At 38.0% G+C, this 25,004-nt stretch overlaps 1 protein-coding gene across 16 annotated transcripts in view; it reads left to right on the top strand.

Moving 5' to 3' along the window:
- Cac (calcium voltage-gated channel subunit cacophony) overlaps positions 1–25,004 on the top strand; it is a 169,843-nt gene that overhangs the window by 89,248 nt on the left and 55,591 nt on the right. For all 16 annotated transcript variants that reach the window (XM_077418699.1, XM_077418698.1, XM_077418697.1 and 13 more), the window contains exons 3-5: positions 18,861–18,984; positions 19,499–19,893; positions 24,001–24,104. In XM_077418699.1, coding sequence (XP_077274825.1) covers positions 18,861–18,984; positions 19,499–19,893; positions 24,001–24,104 — 623 coding nt within the window. The remainder of the gene's footprint in view (positions 1–18,860; positions 18,985–19,498; positions 19,894–24,000; positions 24,105–25,004) is intronic.

Below are 25,004 nucleotides of genomic sequence, written 5' to 3'. Positions count from 1 at the left end.
GATGGTGGACGTCGCTCGCGACAGTGGTGGTGGAAATGGCGGTGGATAGAATGGAAGGGAGGGATACACAAGTCGCTCGATGGGGCAACGAGGGGCTAAGAGGACGAAAGGGCGGCACATGAATGAACGATCAATAGGTATATAGTTACTTGCTTGCTCCGCTGGTATACCTCTGTCTTCGGCTGTTTGCGTTTTTTGATGAACCGTATTACGTAATTTTATAATAAATGTTACTAAAAGCAAATATTTTAAAAAATTATTTATGACAATTAATCAAATTTAATTGGACATTGTGTTTTCTGACGCATCAGCTTCTTTTATACGGTTATTTAAATAAATTTTCTATGAAAATGAAAAAGAGAGGAATTACCCCCAATAATGGCATAAAAATTAATTTGTAAATTTAATTTTCTCATGCTCGTAAAAAAGATTTTTTAGATCTAAAAAAATATTTTTTGATTTGATTGAAAAATCATGATTTCTATTTTTTTTATTTTTGAGAGGAAATGTGGCAATGTAAAAATAAATAGCTATATTAATTACGAATATAAAACAAATATCCTCGTTTATTTCAAAAGCTTTTCAGAAAATGTACAGACACTCTTAAGGATGATACAATCGTGCGGTTAAGCGTGTCTTGGGGCGTAGCGAGGTTTTTTTTTGTAACTCTAACAATTGTCTACCAGTACAGCGCGATTAAAGGGATATCTGTTATCAAATCAACTGAACAGCAATTAACCAGACGCGATATACAACCGTTACTTAATCTTAACTTAAGATTATTCCTGTTAGATCTAAAGAAACATCGCGCAATTTCTGACAACTGCACCGTATGTAAAGCGTTTTCTATACATATATCACCTCTCTATAGACATGCATAGTCTGATTCATTCTAATTTTTTACGATGTTACCACAGTCGTTGCATCCAATTTTCCTTGTATGTAAAGTCACTTCTTCTTTCTATACTATTTTTACACAAAGTATTTCTGAGTATGTGAAAAAGGGCATATTATATACGTGATATGCGTGACAACGGGAGCGACAGAGGTAAATTTAATTCCTTTTTTACGAAGACACCGCTGTCCCGAAGTCTGCCGGTCAAGAGGGCAAAAGTTTATTTTTTAATGAATCACGCTATAAGCGCTATGCGTGCACACGCCTTAAAATCCCACGTAGATAATGAGGTTCGCGGATTCCCTCAGGGTTAGGCGACAACAGAACACTTTTATAGGCCCGTCGTGTTATCGCTCACTGATCGTAACCTAGTTTTAACAGCTCGGATAATGCCATTTAATTTGGCTAACGCAATTGGTCGCGTCGTTTCCGAGTAAACACGAGCGCTATGTGGATATACGTAACATAAAAATTTCTGTAAATATGTAATTTGATTGAATAGCAGTAATGAAATTTTTATATGATAAAAACTGATATTATTAATAACGATGAAGTGCTAATGGTATTCTACGCGCTCACAATTTACTTACGTTCGCGTCATAAAAGGGCTTCAATCTTACATAACATATACATGCACACACACACACATCTCTATTAATTACTATTATTAATAACGAGAGTTAAGAACAATCTCGCAAATTACATTCGCATGATACACCATGCACGCATGCGGATACTAATTGTAACATAAAAATTGCATTTACCTCGCGAATAAATTTTCACCCGGGCTGCAACTTTGAATAGCGATGAGACGCAAGTAGCAGAGTGCGGTAATAACTCATTACATTAGAAGTTGAGTGCAATGACAATCGAAACGCCACGCACGTCGCGCGTTTTCCTGCTTTTTCGAAGACGCCTACATCGCGTATTGTTTGCATCGCTTTCGGTTAATGCAATTTACACTGGAAATATGACTTTTTCGTCACTTGACATTTTCCGCAGCGAATGTAGCGTAGGTAAAAGCACTGTAATCAAATACAGCGGGGTAGCGTGACTTTTCGATCTGCTCTTGTATGCCTTTCGGTACTTAACGGCGTAGGTGGATGAGTGGACGGTTAAGTTACAATCTCCGCGACTAACAATAAATCTTCATGAATTATTACGTGCATCGCAAGAAATTGGATGACATTTGTTTAGCAGATATGTCACACAGTCGAAATTTTTCTGGTCACTGCGAACCTGGGCGTCAATGACACGGGATTTAGAGAGGGTACGGATAAAAAATGTATTATTACGTCAAGACATTTAGCAGTAAATAATAATGTTACTGACATACATTAACAGTCTTATGTATAACTATTTAAATAGCTCCTAACGTTTCATTTTTGCATGTAAAATAAGGATTTATTTAAATTTATCTTTGTATAATTGTATAACTGAGAAAATATTATATTATTATATACCAATGTATTGTTTTGGATTTGTTAGCTCACAATGTTTAATTTTGAATATGTTTTACATATGTGTGGGGGGCGAGAGATATTTACGAAAAATGTGAAAATGATATAAATTATGTGTCTAATAAGGGTTTCCAATAATAAAAAACGCTCCAGTCAATAATTCTTTCCACTAAATTATATTCTTAAGCTCAGGATAGCTGATTCTTGTGAATCGGAAAAACTTAAACTTTCCGGATGCCCGATGCCTGCTTCAGTTCTTCTAATCACTTAAGGTGCGAGTATGCGTACGTACGTGCGCGTGTGTGCGTGCGTGCGTGTGCATATGCGTGTTCCCTCTCTGCGTATATTCTGACTCGACGTCCGAGAGGGAGAGCAATCCAAGTCCCTCATCTCGTAATATCTTTTCTCCCTTCGCTTTTACTGCGTCTGCCGCTACCGTCGTCTCGTACCACTTGGCAAATGCTGGAGACGCGAAGTCGCCCCGACTGACCTTACTATATTGACAAGGACGCCTCCCCTGATTTATTAAGCCCGGAGCGACGTAAGGAAATGAGCTGCTGGTCGGCACGATAAATACCTTAATGGAGAAGAATTTACGTGGGAATAAGGACGCGAGCGCGGGCCCTTTCCTCGATATTTCCGCCTAAAGCGGTGTTTACATTGTCGTGGAATCACGGCCGAAATCACGCGTATACGTTCACGCCTCGCGCTCACGCCTGATTTCGGCCTCGTTCCACCACAATGTAAAATCCGCTTAAAGAACGAAATTTTTCGCATATACGCTGTCTAAGATTAACGTTTTGAATGTCGATGACAATTTGCTGAATTTGAATACAAGGACTTCAACCCCGTTATTAAAAGCATAAATATAGAGTATGCTGGATGCAGATACAGAAGATATAGCCTGTCATGGCGAGACATATAATAGTGCCAATCATTATAAGTAAACCAAATCAACTCCTAACGCGAGTTTGTAAACAAAAAGTGTTTTGTGTTTTAAATTAAAAAGATACATGTGTATACATACACAGATAAATAAACTGGGTTGCAATAAAGGTTAAATTAATACGAACTAATTGATTAAGCAGTGGAATGGTTTGATAAATAGAGCTATTTGTTCAAAGAATTGTAGAATCGCTTCCAACCATGTATATGTTGACGTGCGCGTTCTATGGAGACGGAACAATTTTTCTCTTCAATTATCATCAACAACTCGAGGCTACATCGTTTCCCGGGGAAAATGCTATAGTTCAAGGACCGCAGCGCACTGAGCAACGAGCGGGATTCTGTTCGCAACGTAGTATGCATGGGATCGACGCGCCGCCGCGTCGCCCATATGAGATTTATCATAACGAGGTAGCGCCGCTAATTAATAGTTAACTCGGGCAGGCCGTGCGTTTTCGATGCTGTTCGCGCATCTCCGATTCTGGACGGACGCGCCACTCGAAGCACTCTCGGTGCTTCGAACCAAGCGCGGTGACGGACGGCGTCAGGACTTGAGTGCGGCATTACCAGAGCACGTGTCATCGGAGAAAGTGGTGGTTCAGCTTGAAACCGTTGGATCTATCGTTCAATCCGCTCTGACATTGTTTAAAATTATATAGGAATATGAATATGACATTTAAGATAATAATACAACGAAAAATCATTAAGTTAAATATTAAGAATAATAAAAGTTTAGAATAATTTCTAAAAGAAATTCTGAAAGAATTTTTAAAACATTTTTATAGAATTTTTTTAAAAACAATTTTCAAAATGTTAATTATCAAATGAAAGATTGAAATATATTTTATCATTGCGTTTATGTACTAGAACTAGATTATAGGTAACATGTGAGATTCAGAAATGTTTCCTTGAAGAGAGAGAGGGGGTTTTCTGGTCCATTTCTGCTTAGCGAAAATGCGGAAACTCCGTCACTTTAGTTTGAAACTCCCTAATCTCCAACATCGAATATCTTGCTAATTAAATCTGAAATTAAATTTCCGTTCGCGTGCGCGCGCGCGAGAGTATAAGATTACAGAATATCTTGAAAAATAAAATTTGTTACCTTTTTAACGCTTGTAAAATTTAATTTACCGCACTATATTAGATCTGAGTTTTAGTTAGTAAATAAATTGAACATTTTAGTTATCGGTCAAGATGTTTCATGTTTGAAAAATGTCCTGACAGATACGGCGACGTTTTATTAATTATGTTTATATCAGGATAGAAAATAATATTTTACTGTTATTACACAAGTTATCTGGATTTTGTATATTCTGTAAATTTGTAATTCTGTGTATTCTGTTGCAAAATCATTTATTTTATTGACCATTAATATTGAGTTATAATATTTAAGATTTTATCGTTTATCATTAATTGCTTGCTTAATCAATGATTCGTGGAATAACGTGTAATAATATATGAAAGACAACAAAAAACGCATACACCGATGACATCACACTAATGATCGTATGTGTAAAACATGAGCGACGGTTATGCGAGCCGCAAAATTCCCAGAAGATCCTAGCCAAGTATTTCTTTAAATAGGTCATCCAGAATGCGTAGGAAATTCGATGAAAGTGAAACGCGAAAGTAAAATGTCAAATTACATTTTAGTCGAAACAAATAGAATTAAAGTTGCTAGATCAGATTAATATTAAAATAAATATTTATTTAAATTAATAAATTTTTATAAAATATATAACATCCTTTACACGCGATTAATCTTTTAATCTGCATTAACAATTAAAATAATTTTCTTTTTCTGGATGCTTTATAGTTAATTTTTTAATTGATTTTACAATAATGTATTATTGCAAATGCATTCTTGGTCGACAGAAGTTTCATGAAAGTTTCACTTGAGACACCTGCGAAATGTCACTCTCGCAGGTAGGTAGTGTAGCAACGTAATTTTCAAAATGTTCCCGGAAACTATAGCTTAATCAGGTTTACTTTCGAAATGTCAGAAACACGTGGCCCTGGTAAACCGAGAGGAGGGGAACCCCACACGCTCGAGTTATATACAGGTTACAAGGTTGATTCAGCTCGTCGGGCAATTCACAGAACGGTGACTTCACCCTTCCATTGACTTTGACGACACCGGGTTGCGAATTCCCGAAATTACACGCCCCGTATACATGTATATACAATATATAGTACATAATAAAATCCGCATGCCCCAATTTCAAGACTCGTTTCGAAGAAACGCGGGTGTACCGTCCCTAATCCAGTCTCTGTATCAATGAAAGCTCGCGCTCTTCTCGGAAAGGCTCTCGACTACCTTATACTCGCGTGTGCTAGCCGTTCATTGATAACTATCGTTGCGGGGTATACGCCGTTAAATTCGTGGAACGCTTGTACGTTTTAATTGATCTTTCGATTCTGGAAACATTTCTTATTGTTGAATGAAGTAATAACACATCAATTATAATGCGTTACCTAATTGCTATAACAACATGCAGTTCTCGGTTTATGAGAATTTCCCTACTTCTTCTAATATTAATTAAAATTAGTCGTTATTGTAGGGTATGAGATTCTGTATAAAAGAAAGAGCATATATTTCTCGTCTTCGAAGTAGAAAATCCCAGTTTGTCATCCACGAGATGTGCCCGAGATGCCGTAACGTTTAGCCGTAACGTGCATTTACTAGGGTGCGGACTAGTAGTAATAGCACCAGTGTTGAGTCAGACGTCTCGGATGTAGAATCTCTCGCTGCTAAACTCTTGTTCTACCTTTTTATTCTTTTATTTGCAACTTTCTCGAGGAAAGTTGTCGGTATTCAGTGGCCGATTTATTGATCTAGCCCATCATTTCAAGACTCTCTGCTCTCTGGCCATGCCGAACTACCGAAGGATCCTTAAATTGTTTTTTCGGCGGATTTATAGGTATTTATATATTTTTTTTTCTCTTGCGATAGTCTAGATGGTTGCAAATAAGATGATTGTTATAATAGACGATTTTGTTTCTACTAATATTTTCGTCAGGGCTCTGCTAAAATCATCAAGTGTTTTATAGCGACGCTCGTAGGCGCCAGGCACATACATTTATAGCATACTCTCCTCCTCCTCCTCCTCCTGCTCTTTCTCCTCCTCCTCTTTCTCCTCCTCCTCCTCTTCTTCTTCCTCCTCCTCCTCCTCTTTCTCCTCTTTCTTCTCCACCTCTTTCCTCTCCACCCATGCGCCTTCAACCCCAACGCCGCGCCGGTGTTACAACTCCCTCACTTACACGCAGCTTCTTCGTATATCTTTGAGAATAAGGATTTGAGAACTTGCCAACGCGACACTCGGTTTATTCTGACTTGCGTCGCGACGCCGTATTTCCTTCGATTTCCTTCTCGTTGTCTTCGGCTAATTTTCACGGGGACGAACCTTGTTCCAGATGGATTCTCCGGAGCCTCTCGTTCAATGTTTTCGTTTTACGTTATTATTGCGGACGCTACTGCATCTTGTAACTTTACGACAACCAAAATCTTTCTTTACAAGGAAACTAAAAACTCTCATAATTTTATAATAAATTGTTGTTTCTCTTTAAAAATTTTAGAAATAATAATTTATAAAACAAATTTTTACAAATTTTTAAAGAAAAAGATTTTTTAACTCTATAACAGTCGTACATAAAATTGTATTTATTTTTACACAGCGAAACATTAAAACATTAAAAAAGCTTAATACAATTTTTTCTGTTCCGAAAAAGTGCAGATTTTTAAACTTGATAGAATTTTAAGAAATCTTTTCTGCAGAGTGTTATCACGTACATTTTTTCTATAATTTCTTATTAATTCTTTATAAAACAGAAAATTAGAAGAAACTTTGGCAATATTAGTTTGGCAATAGTAATTTGGAATCACATGCGTTCCATAATCGCGTAATTATTATTCGACATCGCGATTCGTGCATTCGCGCAGCTTCGGTCTGCATGACTGATGTCGGGATTGTCGGGGTGGGTGAATCTTCGAATCGTCCGTTCGTGACATGGCAACCGATTAGTCAGAAAAACGACCCGATTGCGACTGGCTGCGATCTCCGATCGCCGCAATTTACGATCGGGTCGATTGACGCAAATATTTGCTCGGCCGTTATACTCACGAAAACACCAGTGACTCTTTCTTCTACTGCCGAACTCTCCGCGAGTTTTTTCGCTTTCGCGCGCAGCTGCAAGAAGTGCATTATACTCTGCGAAATATTGAAGTCTTGATCGAAAAATACTTTGCCGAGGTTGTCGGAAAGTTCATTATTTGGCGACTGACAAAACGGCTTGCTCGATTTGAAAAGATTTAGAAAGAACTAGGAACAAAAGAAATCAAGTATAAAGTGAAATTGGCAAACTATATTCAAATTTAACATTCTATTTTATTGGTTGAGTATTAATATTTAATTATGTTAGAATTGAAATTAAAATCGGTTAATTAATTTAATCCTGAGTATTTTGTTTATCGATATATAATTTTGTTTGAATAATATAGAATTTAATTAAAATATACATTTTGTGTGAACTTAGTTATTAGCAAGTAATTAACGCTTTTACCAAAAATTTACTAATCGGAATTTATTTTTATTAATTATGATGCGAGTAAGAGTTTATATATACGTATTACATTATTAAAGAATCGTTTTATTAACTCTTAGTTTTTTAAAATAAAATAATCATATTTTTAATATGTAAATTAATTAGATTTCGTGGTATTAGTACACTGAGGGAAAAATTTTGTTGAATCAACAAAACAATTTTGCTTGGCAACATACAATCTTCCGGTTTTATTAAATCGGCAAAACAATTTTGTTGATTTTTTAATTTATTGATCCAATTTATTTTATTGAATTTTGAGTACCTACACGTCTATTATTTGAACAAAATGAAATAATTGAATTCTGAAAATGGTATCATACGAAATCATTTTTTTCAAGTTAATGATCAATTTTGTTAACTCAATAAAATAATTTTGTTGAACCAAGAACATTAACGTTTTTAAAAATAGTAAATTTATTCAAAGAAATATTTAGTTAATGTTATATTATGTATAATTGATAGTATAAAATATTTAGTTAAAAAGAACAAATCAATATAGTCAACAAACAAAATAGTCAATAAGAATAAAAGAACAAAATATTTTGTACAAATATTTTGTTAAGCCAATCAAATCATCTGCTTAGCAACATACAATCTTCCAGTTTTATTAATTCAACAAAATTTTTTTTGGGGAAAAAAAAATTATTTCTCTCAGTGTAGTAAATGCTTAATGATCATAAGGGTTTGCGAGATAATGGGATGGTACAGGATATAACAAAAGGGAGACTATAACATACACTTATAAAAGACTGGAGGTCATCAGAATACGAACTCGAAGGCAACATAGGTAAATATCACTAATAACAACGTTCACATGTTTTAACACATGCAAATACGTATACAAATTAATAATTAGTATTTAATATGACATAATAACACTGAACAATACACTGGACAATTATATCGACAAATAATCAAGGATTCGCGGTTGAGAGATAATATACGATGATTTCCTATAGGGAGCAATGAAAGGGAGATCGTCTCGCGATTAGAAGACCGGGTGTTATCTGAACGAGCCTAATACAATACAAACCTACGAGCAAATAAATAGCGTTAATAGCATCGTCTTCACATTATAGGCTGCGTGTAAACGCATGGGGGCACGGATAAATGTGCTGTGAAAGCGGATGGGAGAGGGATGGGAGGCCAACAGAAGAGAGGTATCCAGCTATAATAGCCGCCTACATGCTCCAGCGAAATTACCTTTCGATCTATTTGCCTCCAGAAAGCGTCGGGTTACGTCAGTCGCCGCACTAGCCATTGGACGCTCGTTATTAGCGAACGTTTTTAGCTTGCGTTTACGATCAATAGATCGTTCACGAGATGACGCATCGACCGGACGTATCTGTGAGAATCGTTAAAAAAACGAAAAAAAATAAATAAAGAGAGACTTCAGGTTAAAATCTTTTACTTTAATCTGACGTGTTTGATAATATGTTTATTACAGTGTTTTTGACGCTTGATAGTGCAATGAGCCCTTGCGAAAGTCGTGCATTGTTCTCCATGAATATAATCGAAAAATAGCGGAAAAATGGAAGCGGCGCACGTGGTGGTGCATGCACTTAGGGCGCAAATTGCTCCACGCAGCATTTCAGTAGTAATTCAATATATTTGGCAGACAGGGCGGTATCTGCAAGCTCCTTATTTCACTCACGGCGAAAATAGGTTGGCACAATTCAATTTACTTCTGTTTTGGTCTAGCAAAATTCGTAAGCTTTCAGCCCGGCGCGGCGCGGCGCGAGCTCATTCATCATAATACACGGGAAAGCGGTAACTACGTTAATCCCGTGTACGCCGCCGCTTTTCAGCTTACAATTAGTGAACTCATTTGCGAGACTACGCAAACGAGTAACGCCAACTCGAGAACCGGATGTATTACCCTAGATTCTGGCTAGGGAAAAAAAAAAAGTATAAAGGACCAGTTCGCTCGTAGGGTGAATATACCGGCGAGATGAGATAAGACGGTATCGCGATTCGCGAGTAAGTGTCTCGCACGTGCCGCTTTGCCTCTCACCCCCCCCCCCCTCTCTCTCTTCTACCACGATGGATAATATATCGCTCTGTTCTCGCGCACCTACCCGTCGTGGATGTCACTCCGTTGTACTCTCGACTAAAGTCTCGTACCTGTCCCACTTACAACTTCGCAGGACGGATATCCTCGACGGGCCTTTCATGGGATTCGTTGGACGGAGAACTTTCGTTTCACATTGTAGAAGTCGCCTGCCTCGCGGCTTGATCAACCGTCAATTACCGGCTTGTATCTCCGGCCGTTCTGCGTTCAGTGTGTTTACGTCGTCGACAAAGGAGCTCAATCCACGAAGGCCGCAAGGGATTTTTAATTGATTCAAAAATATATACGTAGGTTTCTTTCTTCGCTCAAGATAGAAAGTATGAAATGGTTATCGTAATCGCGCGGTACTTTGACATCAAGTTTTTGCTTAATTTATTATCATTATCGTCCGGAATAAATAATACGAGGAAAAAATATCAGTTACAAATATCAGGTAACGATCGATTACTTCTCTCTACCGAATTAGATATCAAATTTTCCGTTTGAGTAGAAGCATTTGTAATCTTTTTTACATTTATTGCCCTTTCTGGATACCCTCCGGTCTATCCCGCCCAACACTCGCGAGTTGTATTAATCATTAATCATCGTCAAATCGAGCGCGGCGCACCGCACTCGATCGTGGTCATGATCGAGACGCATTCGAACCCAGAAGCATTCTGTCGACATACCACGATCTGCATGCTCGAGAGTACATATGTACAGTGCCGCCTAATAAATTCGCGAATGTGACACTTTTGTAGACTAATGAATCTCGTTTAACCGCAAGCTTTCTTCAGAACTCATAACGATCGTATGTCAAAGTCTTTCAAAGATGACAGATTTACCGCGAAATAATCTTCGGCGCGAGCAACGAACCTTAATTTACATTCATTTTTTAATGGATCTTTTTCTCGAGTAAACTTTTTAATGTAGTTTAAATCTGAAGTATTCAGAGGAGACGTCTGCTTAAAAATAGAAGTTAAAGAACTCGAAGGAACAGGTAAGATCTACATGATCAAACTTCTGTCCAGGAAAAAATAATTTGCGAAAATTTGTACGATGTAGGAGACTGCTTTCGTGTTTTTACCTTAGCGTGTAAGGTACGTTTGCTTGCACCTTCCGCTGTGAGAGCCTCTTACTTCGGTCATATTCACGGGTATACAAGGTATCACTAATCAGATCGGAGCGAAGTTTATGCGCACGAGAGAGGTCGCATGTCCAGGCGAGGAGTTTGTATTGCAACGATCTTACAAGTCCGGAGAATGAATCCGACACAATTCACCCATTAGAGCACCAATCTCTCACCGGTCTCTCGGCCAGTCAGTGCCGGTCTTGTACTTATACGCGAGAGTAAATTGAAATGGAATATTTAACGGAAATCTTTACAGTTCAGTTCACTTGCAGTAAAAAAATAAACTTAAAATATATGTAAATTTCTTATTGCATCTCTTATTTGATGAGAAACTATTGTAAAGAATTTATTTCAAAAAATTATTATAGAAGGTATGCAAAATAAAATTAGAAATGAAACGTTTGAGCGCCGTTTTTTTAGGAAATTAATTTGGACGATGATCACAGAGCCACTACTCTAATCTTGAATTACAACGTAGTATCATTCTTCAGAAAATATCTCTCTCTCTCTCTCTCTCTCTCTCTCTCTCTCTCTCTGTCTCTGTCTCTGTATATGTGATTCTTGCGTTATTACAGAGCTCGACGACAGGATATACGTGATTGTGACTTATTCTTGAGTAAAGCTCGAGTTATATCTGTTTCCCTTTCCAGCAGGCACTTTAATTGCAATTAAGATGAAATGGACCGTATAGCGATACGATCCTCGAGATTGATGTAGGCGGAAGCATATGCGGTGTCTTACTTTGCGCGACGTATCGTAAAGGGTGAAAGGTTAATTTGTCCACGTTTGCAAACGTGCGCGATGGCAATGTACCTTCCTGAAACCGCAACGCGAACGCCCACGACGCGACGCATACATACCATCGGTCACACGTGCGCCATACAAGTACAAGGTGAGGGGTGCCGGAGATAGCTACGTAGACGACAGTCATCTTCGTCGTTATCGTCGTCGTCGTCGTCGTCGTCGTCGTCGTCGTCGTCGTTGACGTCACCGAACGAAATGGCGCTAACGTGACGTCACTGGGGACGCCCGCTTCCCTCCGCAACGTTCCCCTTGACGCCGCTCTTCGTTCCGCAACGTTCTGACGCCACCCTCCCCCGCGTGCCGGGGGATGCCCGGGTCTCGCTGCTGCGGGGTGGGGGCGGCGACGACGCCGGCTGGGCGCCGCGACGGTCGTCATGGGGTTCGTGGGGGATTTTTGGCTGTTGCCGTCGTTCGGCGAGCCGGCGACACCAGGAGCCGGTATCTCGAGTAACGATCGCCGCCATCAGGATTACGACGCCCTCCTTCCTAAAAACATGTGTATGGTAATTGATTCGATTGAACGAGAGAGGGACGAGACGGCTTTTGGTTGACGGTGGACTACTCGGCCGGAATGAATCAGATCTTCCTCGATCGACGGTTATATACGTGCCCGCTGTACCGAATCCGGATGCAATCTGCATTGACGGTTGCGATCCAACGCGATACCCTTCGTCAGCGATGGTTGTAATCGCGGTGTTTTGCGCCCAGGAATCGATTGAGCAATCTGAGTCTGTCATCCGAGTGTTTCGCGCGTTATCGAATACCGCTATTAGCGGTTGCACGATGGCATCCGATAATTCAAGATGGCTTGCACGCGGTTATGAATAGACGGCGCGCGAGAATGGTTATTTGGGAGTTGCGACGGATTTAGAAATCTGTGCGAACTCCTGAAGGTGCAATTTCTCTTTAATAATGAAATAACGGCGAGAGTCTGCATGGCCGTATAAATAAATTGATAATAATTGAGTAACGATTTATTCGATGTATGGATAAATGAAATAGATGGAATTGAATAGCCAGACCTTCCTTCAAAGTTGATTCTATTGTGCAGAAAGAAACTCGATGTTTTATTAGAACTCGCGAATTAATTAGAGAAGAATCGCGTCGTTCCTCTAACGCAACGTATATATATATATATATATAATAATTACGATAATGTTTATTTTATATGAGCATTCTGTGTACTAATTTTGTGATGAAATTACCCATCTTAATTTAATATTGTTCATTATGGGGGAAGATGTTTACTCTCCTATATGCGGAATAAGTCGAAGGGCAAGCACGTGCGCGCCAAGATATCGAGTCGATCGCTGAAGATTATGTCAAGATTATATGTTGAAACGAGAGCAGAAAGGGGTTGATATTTTCCATGTATTAATATTTTACCGATCGAATTGCCTTTCGGTCGAGTGTACATACGTTCACACAGACGTATACGCACCCAATGCATAAAAGTGACCGAGTGACTTTCTGGCAAAACACACACGCCGGTGAATCTGTGCGTGGCGAAAGCCAGACCTGGCGCGTGGACCGATAACACTCGAAAGAGTTTCACGTCTCTCGCGAAAAGGGAAAATAATGGCGCGGCCTTTTGCGACGCGATGGAGGACGGCGGCGCGGCGTCGGTCGCGTTATTGCTGCCTGCCCGTCGATCCGGAATCGAAGGTCAATTATTTTTAATGTTCCTTCGCCTCTCTTTCGTCGGTGCCCGCCGGCTGGCCATCTAATACATAAATATTGTACGCCCGCGGATTCAAAGTTCGGCATTTTCAATCTATTATGCTTTCCCAGTTAATAACTAGATATTCTCGAACGAAGTAAGTTACGATTTAACCGTGTCATCTTTTCCAATTGCCAAACGGGGTAGATAAATAGAATTTTAAATATATCAATAAATAATTGCACACACGACAGTAAGATTGTGTTGGTGAAAAATTAGAAAATAGATATCACAGCGTCTATCTCATTAATTTATCGAATGTAAGCTTATATATATTTAATATTTAAGACTCCTAGAGAGAGAAGAAAAGAGATTAAATATTTCTACAGTTGTAATTAAATTGCAACGCAAAGAATCAAATTTCTCTTTGATCTATCATTTCAGTACAACGTTGCCCCAGTCTTTTTATGCATAAATTCATACTGTACCGACGTTCGCTAAAGATATTCGTGTCTTAGAAATGTGCATAATTAACGAAACGGATTACCGACGAATAATATAACAAATCGATAAGCTTTTACTCCGCGCAATCCCCGACGAGCTGGGGGTCAAGATAGAATTAGTATTCTTCCATAAATCTTCTCTCGGAACTCTTTGAGAATAATTTATCTTGCTCCAGGTATATTCCAGGGGAACAAATACCCTTTCTTTCATGCCAGTTGCTTATAAGATACGCGACTGAGACTAACGTTTGTAGCTCGTGCTCGTTACTTCAATTAGAAAGAAAATCAGGATCCTTTCTCCTTATTTCCGCGAACTTCATTGCACCGAGCACTTTTTATCCGGTTAAAGTAATTTTTATTCAGTTTGCCTTTCTGATTTCTTACGGCGATATTCCTTCAGACTTCAGACACACAATGTTTGACTCTTAAGAACTGGCACGTCCAAACTTATCATTTCCCCAAATAAGCCCTTTTCATCCGGCTACAAATCTCGCTGTTTTTTTTCTCTCCCTCACGGGTCACGAGATAAAAATAGCTGGAAGTTAAGTAAGCCTTACATCACCTCCCCAAAGGCTATTTTGAAATAGTTTCTGCAGAGTATGTTTAATGGTTGTTTCTATATGTTAAATGTCACCATATGCCACTGTTTCATCAATCTATTTTTCAAAATTGCAGGACATATTTTATGTTTTTCTATTCTATTTAGAGAAGTTGAGAACATTTGGCAAGGTTCTTAAAATAAATACATTGTTAGTCATTATTACTATTATTAATTAAAATGTTAAATTTAATCCTATAAGGAGACTTCGCAAAGCTGGATTCGGTAACGTTTTTGCGTATAAGTGGCTCTTACCTATAATACATCCTCTACACGCTGTGGCTTTCTCTCCAGTCCCGAAATATTCGCGACTGAATATTTATGAAGTAATGGACAGATGAAATGGACGGGGGGAAAAAATTTGATCGAGCTCTCCCGCTCGGCAAGTATTAATTACTATCGACGAAAAACAGGGGCGTCCGGTAACACGAACATTTGGCACGACTCGCGTTTCACCGTTATTTGCTAACCAGCAAAAAACTGCATCTCCGGCAGCGACGCGTTGCAATAACGTTGTTGCATAAATCGTGATCTACCTTCGTAGAGAGTCCTCGTCCCGCATGCGGTAATCCCCATCTCGCAAGTGCAGGACCGCCCGCGCGTCTGTTTTACACGAACAAGCATCGTCCGAGGATATTGCACATCGGAATCTAATAATTGCGATGACGATATAAATTTCCGGTAACGTGACAGACTTGAGTTGTAATTATATCGCGCGTTCATGAGAAATATATTTTGTAAATTAATATGTGAAAATGTATAAAAGAGAGACGACTTGAATTTTACTTCGACTTAAGGATTCGCGTAATAGAATCTATTAATAAATAAAAGATTACAAGGAAAATGTGATTTTATTTATTATTATTATGTAAGATTAAATTCTATAAGATTAGAGATCGCAAAGTAGTCATAGAGGGTAATAAGGACGGTCTAATTTCTTGTATGGGCGAGAATGTATATTTCGCTATTTTATTAATGATCAACTTAAACTCTCGTCTAATCGCCGAAGAATTATACCTGTTGCTGATGTAACAATCTGTATGATCGCAATTGAATTCTTCCATTACGTATATTGCTCTACTTCATGGCGTGCGTCCTTGTAAAACGGACACACAGACGAGTCGGCGGTTCATTTTCGAGAGTAGTATTGATCCCACCGTTACAGAACAAACTGGATCAATTATTTCTGTCCTGTTCTCAATAATTCAGCGATGTTAGGCTTAGGCACGGACAAGCACAGACGGCCAACAATCGCAGCCTGTTATGTCCATTTTTCGATATTTTATGCAAACTTCCTGGTATCCAATTTAGTCTTGGATATAGAAAAACAAGATCCCTCTCCCCCTATAACTTTTTAATTATATCTAACAAATTAATATAATTTCTCGAGACAAAAAAAATTATTTTAGAGTAATTTGTACAATTGGCACTATAAAACTCGTATTTGGAGATAGTATACTTTTCCAATAATTCAAATGTATTCAATTCAATCTTGTTGATTGGGGATGTAAAATTGGTCAGGTGTTAAGCAACAAGTGATAAATCATGAGAATCCGATATAACAATACGTTTAACTTCTTGCGTGTTTAATCCAAAGCTATCTCTAAAAAATGAGATAATTTTCTCTCTTATTTTTAAGCTTGACGACCTCCCCGCGGCTGGCATTATAATTATTTTTTACAAGTTTTATTTTACCGGCACCGCATTGTCGCTCGCCGCTCGGAGATGGCCGAAGAAAAGAACTGGATCGTAAAGCTGGAAAAAAGGCGCGGTGGGTAGTAGTTGATAAAATTGGCGGGCGCTCGCTATCCGTATACAATTCGATCCCCCGGATACATGAAATCGGACGATCTTGGCGCGCGAAACTTTTTCCTTCGAGTCGTTTCCCGTTCGGATAAATGGAGTTAGTGACATGAAGTTTACGCGACAAATCGCGAAACTTTATCTGTATCTTTATGCACAGGCTATTTCTGAGTGACATCGAGAAGAAAGCTTTCTCCGCTTTTATTAATACTCGGAGTAAATATTTCTCTAATCAAAATTTTGATTTTAATAATTCACGCTTTAAATTATGATATTTACTTAGAGTTAGAAAGAAGTAAAAATTATTATATGGAAAGAAGGAACGAAGAAAGAACACGTTCACTTATTATTACATGAACTATTACAACATTTGTTAAAATGTTTGATTTTTGTTCATTCACTTTATGTGCGACACCAAATAAATCTCCTGCGAAGAGATTTATTTTTAACTCGATATTTTATGGCTGTATTTGTTAGAGAAGGAATGGAACAGATATCGGCATTTCCGAAACGATCTCAAGCATTCTTTATAAGTTTTCGGGGAACACTTCAAATTCAACTGCGATTGATCGAGAGTAGATTTTTTCTCGAGTGCAAACTCAGCATCAGGTTTTTTCTAAAACATAAGTGAATCTGTGACGTTCATTTGGAATCACCTTACTAATATAATATTAGAAAATCATCTATTAGACTTGGCTAGTTTTTTAGATTTAAGTTAACATTTTTCAGGAATTATTTAAGTTTTATCAGTATTTAATATTTATATTTTTAATCTTTGCTTCTTTAAATTCTATATGAAATATTATAGCAGATATCTGAAAACTTTTGAAGATTTAAAGTATTTTTCTGATAGAATATGTCATTATAAATGAACATATATCTATTTTAGCCAAATTAGGATCATTAACAAGCTCAGCAAAATCAATTTCTTTTAACAAAATTTAAAAATTTGGATCAATCAAAGCTAACTCTATAATTGAAAGTATCTTATTTAAAATGTAAAAAGTAAAACGTGAAATATTAAAATTGACGGTATATGAAATATTAACGAAATTTAAATGTTAATCAAATTTGTCTTAAAATGTGCTCGCCTCAAAATTAGGACACACATATTGCGATAAACGAGGAATGTTTATCGCAGATAGATAATAGGTCGGTCTCCTCACTCTCTTCGGATCGAATGCGATTTTACGAGTGCGGCAATTTCGTCATCCACGCTATTGCGTGTACCGACGTATTTGAGGCATTATACGGGAGCGAGGATGCAACGAGAGGAGATTCTTGCCATGAATTATTGCATTACCGTGTGCCTTGATTGCTACTCACTCACTCACTCACCCACCCTCTCTCTCTCTCTCTCTCTCTCTCTCTCTCTCTCTCTCTCTTTCTCTCTCTCTGTCGCGCGCGGAGAAGAGCCACCGGGGTGCATACGGGGCGCTTGATGTCGCAAAAGTCTCGACTAATGCACTTAATTGAAACTAGAGCCGCCGCATTATGCACCTCCGTTCGCCATTAACGAGCTGTTTCATGCAATCTCACTGAGCCATCGCCCGCGATCAGGTACTCGGCTGAATAATTCTGTCGAAATTCTCTGCATACTTTGTGCATTTTTGGTGATTCATGAATATACGCTGTGCATCTTGCAAAGGAAAAGAAACGAAAACTTCAAGAATTTTGCTAAATACGTCGAAACTTCATTAAGAAAATGATATTTTAATAAATTACATATATATAGTATATAGTATAATGATATATATGATATATGATAAATTTAGAGCTATGCTCTTACGTTGCGCTAAATGTAACCATCTAATCTCGAAATTTGTTTTATACAGACGATTAGATGATGTTTAGCTGTAAATAGGCAACTACAGTTTTCAGTACGCAATCTATACTGTTCTCGAAGAAATGATAGAAGTCATAGTCTTTATTTCTTTAAACAATTTACCAAGCAAATTATTGATTTAATCATTAAAGGATTATTATAATACGTACCATTTACTGACGACTTGTTGACTTTTATATAAGTTGCGCATGCACTTATTTACATTTTAGCGAGCTTGTCAGTTTATTAAATGTCAGCTTATTAAACGAATAATTAGCGGAGATTACACAAATGTAAAGAAACTTACTTGTTTTGCATTTAACAATTCATTTATAGTCATAGTTGGCTTATCAATAGATCGCGTTTTCATCAACCCCTCAAGCTAAAGCGTCATTAGATTATTCTCATCCGATTCATCCGAGGTAGAACTGCTCTGCAGGCGATTGTTTTGCTTGTAGAAATCACGGTACGGTTCACGGTATCGTTATTTGACGTATGTCACGCGAGTAACCCCGATCGAGAGAGAGATTGCTCCGATATGCAACCAGCCACTGACCCCTTTCATTCTGTCTGTCGTTTCCAGGTTGGCAGCAGCGCAAGAGGCGGCACAAAGGGACCCTGGATACGCGAGTCAGTATTACGGGAGAAGATCGAGGTTGACCGGATTGAGGAGTGGTCTCGGTGACTGGACTAGCTTCGGAGGGGAGGTAAGGAGACAATTGCCGATTATCGCCTTTGTTTCCGTTGTCCTCCGATACGAAATGCCGTGATTGTTCGTCTAAATCCTGCAGCCCGTGACGTGGCTTTAGAATCTTCATCGGAGAATCAATCATCTAACGTCTCTGCAGTTGTGCAATTTCTCCTCCGAGCGATCTCTTCGCCGCTTATTGCTTGGGAAGTTGCTTGAAAAGCAAGCTTTATTTCGATGGCTTTGGTCGGGTCTAGAATTTGAACGCAAACTCAAAAGATATTTCAAAATCGTGGATTGTTAGAAACGATTTACCTACTTAACGATACCATCAGCGATAAGATTAAAGTGACTAAGAAACTGTTTTAAGTACACACTTTGAGTGTAAATTATATTACATGTCACTTTTAAATGTATGTGAGTATATGGTACATTACTTTTTTAAAATTTTAAACGCGCTGTTATTCGCCTGCTATTGAAAGGTCATCGTGTTTTCGGAGTTTTGTTTGAGCAGAACACCGGCGCTTTTTCAGGTACCTGGTCTGGTGGACATGGCGCCAGGCCGGGATCAGGGTGGAGGGGCGGGTGGCGGTGGGGGAGGCGGCAAGGGCACCACATCGTTGTTCATCCTTTCGGAGGATAATTGCATACGGAAGCACACGCGCTTCATCATCGAGTGGCCGCCCTTCGAGTACGCCGTCCTGCTCACCATCATCGCCAATTGCGTGGTCCTCGCCCTCGAAGAGCACCTGCCGAACAAGGACAAGACCATACTCGCACAGAGTCTCGAGTCCACGGAGATCTACTTCCTCGGGATCTTCTGCGTCGAGGCGAGCCTCAAGATCCTCGCCCTCGGCTTCGTCCTCCACCGCGGCTCCTATCTGCGCAACATCTGGAACATCATGGACTTCTTCGTCGTGGTGACCGGGTGAGAGTCGAACGCTTATTTGTCAGTAAAATCTCTCCCTTCGTCCATTTCCGTTTTTTCGCCTTTCAATCCCGGTTCCCTCCCACGGATCTTCTATCAGCGATCTTCAAATATTTCACGTGTTTTTGGAGAAAGAAGCTTCCCAAAATTGTCAATTCTTTTTATTGATTATTAAAGATCCCGTAAAATAATATTATCACGATATTCACATGAGAGAGTAAGCGACTTTTCTATTTGAACTTAGCATATCGTTGCATACTACTACATACATTTACCATTACTCACATAAATATAGGACAGATCAGTATTGATTATTCAAGAGAGACAAACATTGTTTCACCCATTAATTAATTTGCGGTCGAAGCGAGCGACAAAATAAACCTCTTTCCCTAATTACATCCTTATGAGGAAACAAGATGTTGGAGGAATCGGTTCGACTAACATTGCTAAACGAGACACTCTATGCCTTGCAGGCATAATTAGTAACTTGTATCTAATATAGCGGAATTTTGACGTAATCTGAAATCTACGTGAGAAGGGAAAGCGATGGAAAGTATTTTATCTTTTTCTTTAAAAATTGATGTATTATTGCATTAGAAATTAGCAGCATATATGATTTTATATAACTAATTTATTAAAAACCGATATATGAGCGCTGTTTGATCAAACGTAGTTATTACCGTTATAATCTTTTGGAAAATTTTGCTACACTGGCAACGCAGTCCGGAAACTGGTTTCTCCAGCCGTAGGAATTAAGGAAAAACACGCCGATCGCCATATCCGTTGGTCAGATAGATTCTAGAGTGATCCTTGGATTAGGTCGATGACCGTGTTCGCCGAAACAAACGTGGACGTCGACCTGCGTATGCTACGTTCCTTCAGGGTCCTCAGACCGCTAAAGCTGGTTTCGAAAATTCCAAGTGAGTCAGTCAGAGTTCTGCGAAAGAAACAGCAGCGACTTAAAAAACACCCAAAGAAAGAAACTCCTGCCAGTAACAAGTCGAGCTAACAAGTCGAGCAGCAAATGACCCAGCCCTCCGCTCCCCCTTTCAACCCCCCTGTCCACATTGTGTCTCCTGGCAATCTGTGTGCGGTTTTCAATAGTTTACAAACATAGTTTTAATGTTTCTCCGACGCCGAAACTTAGCTCGATCCCTTCAGTTTCGGCCGATTCCGCTGCTTTAGTTATAACCTGGTACGACGTCTAGTTTCGGCAAGCGAGAGCAGCATTGACTTGTCTATATATATCTATACATTATTACATAGTTCACGTCCTTCTGGTCTCCTGCGTTAGTTTTCTACTTGCGTAATGTGACGTCGTACGTTTTTACTAACCTTCGCTTAAAGGCTATGGGTGTCTTAGATCAGTTGACAAAGTTAGAGTTGATGATGGGTAAAGCTAGCTCAGTTGATCGATATTTGTTGGATAATATATAATTTGTATGTATATTTATATATACATTTATATATATATGAATTCTCCCTGTGTGCCTACACGTTGTGTTTCTAAGTATCTCGTCTAGATATATATTCTACATTCTTCATAGAAGGATTTGCGTGAACTAGCGATTAGATTTTATGACCAGTTTAGATTTATGCAATTTGATACATATACATTTCAAATTCAAAAAATGCACAGTTACACACAAGGACACCGTTCACATAAGTAAAGATTCTTTGAGAAAAATGTTAAATTTACATATATACAATAATTAAATTTTTGTGCATAACACAAACTATTTTTTATGATATTAAGTTTGTTTAATTAAATTTTTGCTGATAGACAGTGACATAAAGAATTATATTTTTTAAAAACGATAACAATTACAAAATAACTGTTGCATAGTTATGTTTTCTTGCAACAATATAGAAGATAGGTGAAATAACACGTTAGTTTTTCTTATATTTTCTAGACATTTTATAATGATTCTAATTTGTTCTGTATGCGTAGAAAAATAAACACGTAGAAAGCAGTCTAAACGCTGTTAGTCGCCAATTTAAGATTGAAATTATTTTCTCTAAATGTTAGGATGTAATTTGAATCGTGTCTGTGTGAAAAGAAATCTATTTATTAATCAGTAGCTGGTATTTCGAGAGTATGCTTTCTTTTTGGAATACAACGATAACGATTTGGTGGTCAATCGTCTCCAATTTCGTACGCCGAGGATGCGCACTCACGAACAAATGGACTCACGAACAAGGAAAAAAAGAGAAAACACACACACGCACACAGACGTAATGACCCACAGAGTGGGTATATTTAGCGATTAGCTATTTTTAGCTGCAGTTGCGCTAAATAATAGAGGCGACTATACATTGTTAAATGGATACGTGTCCTAGAGCAGATAACGTGTTCAACAGCGAGCCCTTTATTTGTTAAAATCCGTTCCCTTAGAAATTCACGACACAGACCGAATGGTTGCTTTGCGACTCATAATTCTAGATGATGATCGTCCTCTTCCAATTTCCATACTAGGACTAGCTCTTTTCGCTTCTACCGATGTTATCACAAGCTAGCCAGTTTTTCATTTATTGACAATTATCGTCATTAGCGTTATTCACAATGGAGAATTTCTATTTGCTATTTATAGCACAACATGGTTCAATTGTCATTTTAATGGAGAAGAATTCGCGTTCGTGAAGTTATAATTAAAGGCATTTAGTTGTTGCAGAAAGTTTTTATTTTATAATCTTCAATACTTATGCAATCTATTTTCAAAATTGAAATAAATCTCTTTCTCCGGTTCTATTTTCGGAATTAGAAAGAAATTAGCACTGAAAGTTGCTGTGAAATATTTTTAGTATTAGATTTGATTCCCATATTTTTCTTTATGTAGAATTGACAAAAGAAAAAACAAAGAAAAAAGAATCATCTATAGCACTTACTGTTTTTTTTTGGATCATTTTAATATTCAAAATTTATAAATTTATTTAAAATTCTCTGGAGTTTATATATATATATATATATTATATATATATATATATATATATATTATATATATATATATATATATAAACTCTTATATATATATATATATATATATATATATATATTAAAATTGGAGAATATAATGAAAAAAATAGTTTTAAACTTTCGAATTTACTGTCTAGCAGTGTGGAAAAGATCAAACAGCTTTATATAATATATTTTCTCTGGATTGAGGCGAATCTTTTCGAAAAGCTTCTGCTATTGGCGAGAGTCAGAAATAGATAAGTGGCGGTCGATGACCGTACGGCGAACTGATATCTTCGAGAAACTAGCGCCGCGAGTTCACGTGTGATTATAGCCACTATCACTAGCTCGTTCCAGCGTTTCACATTCTTCTAGACCTAGATATACAGTATTTTACATAGTCTAGAGAGTGTACGTACGTACATAGATACGTTTACACTTATACATTGATCCTACCCCTTCGCCTTCGCGGTGCTCTTTTCAGTAGAACATTGCCCTATCTCATCGGATCATTTATTTTTGAACATAACGTTAAGTTTGATAAAATAGTGGAAAATATATTTTTTCAGATATATCTCAAAAATCAATAATTTACAATGTTATTTAGTTATTTTTACGATTTTTAAAATTAGTATTGCATATCGAGATACTTTAATAATATTTCTTTAAAAATATCATATTAAAGTAAATAAAAATAAAGCCGCAGATTTATATAATTTCCTTCAAATTGAGATTTATATATTAAAGAATATAGGAAACACTCGGAAAAATAGAATTAGATATTTGTTTAACAATAAACTCCCCCCTTTCTTTAAATCTCTTTCAACTCTTTAAACATGTACATTTTTTATATTAAGCATTTGACCTTTCGGTTATAAATTATAAGGTCCATTTGGGATTCACGGACAGAGATTGTCCGCTATAGATATAGCTATTTATATCCATTTTGCGCTCAAAGTTTAATTCATTAGAGTTCTTTTGATCTTTCACATACAAAAAATTCCATCCGATCGTCCCGATAGCATTATCTTCCCGGGCTAGGCTAGAGAGAACGCTAGTTAACCATCTAGTGGACGTAGTATAAGTACTTAATTATTAGTATAATAGAGTAGTAAGTAGTAAAGTATGGCGGGGTGTGTGTGTTTTTGGGGCAGGATCATTACGTCGTTGTCGCAAGGCATACACCTGGAGATGGATCTGCGCACGTTGCGTGCGATACGCGTGTTGCGACCGCTCAAACTTGTCTCCGGCATACCGAGTGAGTAGCGCACCAGTACAGATTGGAAAGCGATCGAATTTTTTTGGGGACTCGAGGCTGCTCGGCTCGAGGAAAACCAAAGAGGTCTCACGTTGGCGGGAGAATTGTAAACGAGATTCCGTGAGACCGTCGTAAATAGCGCGTCGAAATAGATGCTCGTATTCACACCTTGAACCTAGCGTCAAAAGTTGTTTCCAAAGTTTATTATTTAAATGAAGCTTACATTTGTTTTGAGCGCGTTAATTTCACACGATCATTAAATTATCGAGTGTAACATAGAAAATTACATTATTTGAGTGTACTTTTTACATTAGCGATACTAGACGAAGGTGTGAGCGCGGGCTAAGAGCACATTTAGCGCTGTTTCAGTTTATTCATGTATTCTATTGCTATCACATGTTATGAATAATAAAAATATCAGTTCGAAAAATGTTTCAAATGTGAAATATCACTTTCGGATGATTACCACTTGGCGCTAAACGTGCGACAAAAATGCGCTTTCGTTGCTCGAGGAAATTTACTTGATAATGAATAATGGATGCTTACGACTCGAAACTTTGCCGTGTCTGAGATTTGGGTACCTCGAAGATCGAGTACGATCCGCCGTCGAGAATTACTTGTTTCTTGAATAGTGGCTACATAGATTTGAGAGGAAGCGAATTAACAGATATATGAAGTCAAGTAGATCAGAGTTAGATCACATTTAATCGCAGATATATTTATCTATCGCCTGTAGAATGCTTTCTATTGAATTAGATCGATCATTCGTTTTATGTTAGTAGTATTGCTTAAATAGCTACTACTGAGAGCTCGATGTTGTATTTAGATGCGGCGGAGGTATCCTAATCCTTATTGTTAGATGCAGGATCATTTCGAGTGGCAACAAATGCATATTTTTTA

This window comes from Temnothorax americanus, unplaced genomic scaffold (genome assembly GCF_048541705.1).
Source record: "Temnothorax americanus isolate GAGA-0224 unplaced genomic scaffold, ASM4854170v1 Scaffold5, whole genome shotgun sequence".
Classification (NCBI taxonomy): Eukaryota; Metazoa; Arthropoda; class Insecta; order Hymenoptera; family Formicidae; genus Temnothorax; species Temnothorax americanus.
Note: the sequence above shows the minus strand (reverse complement) of the source record. Positions and strands in the feature narration are given on the sequence as shown.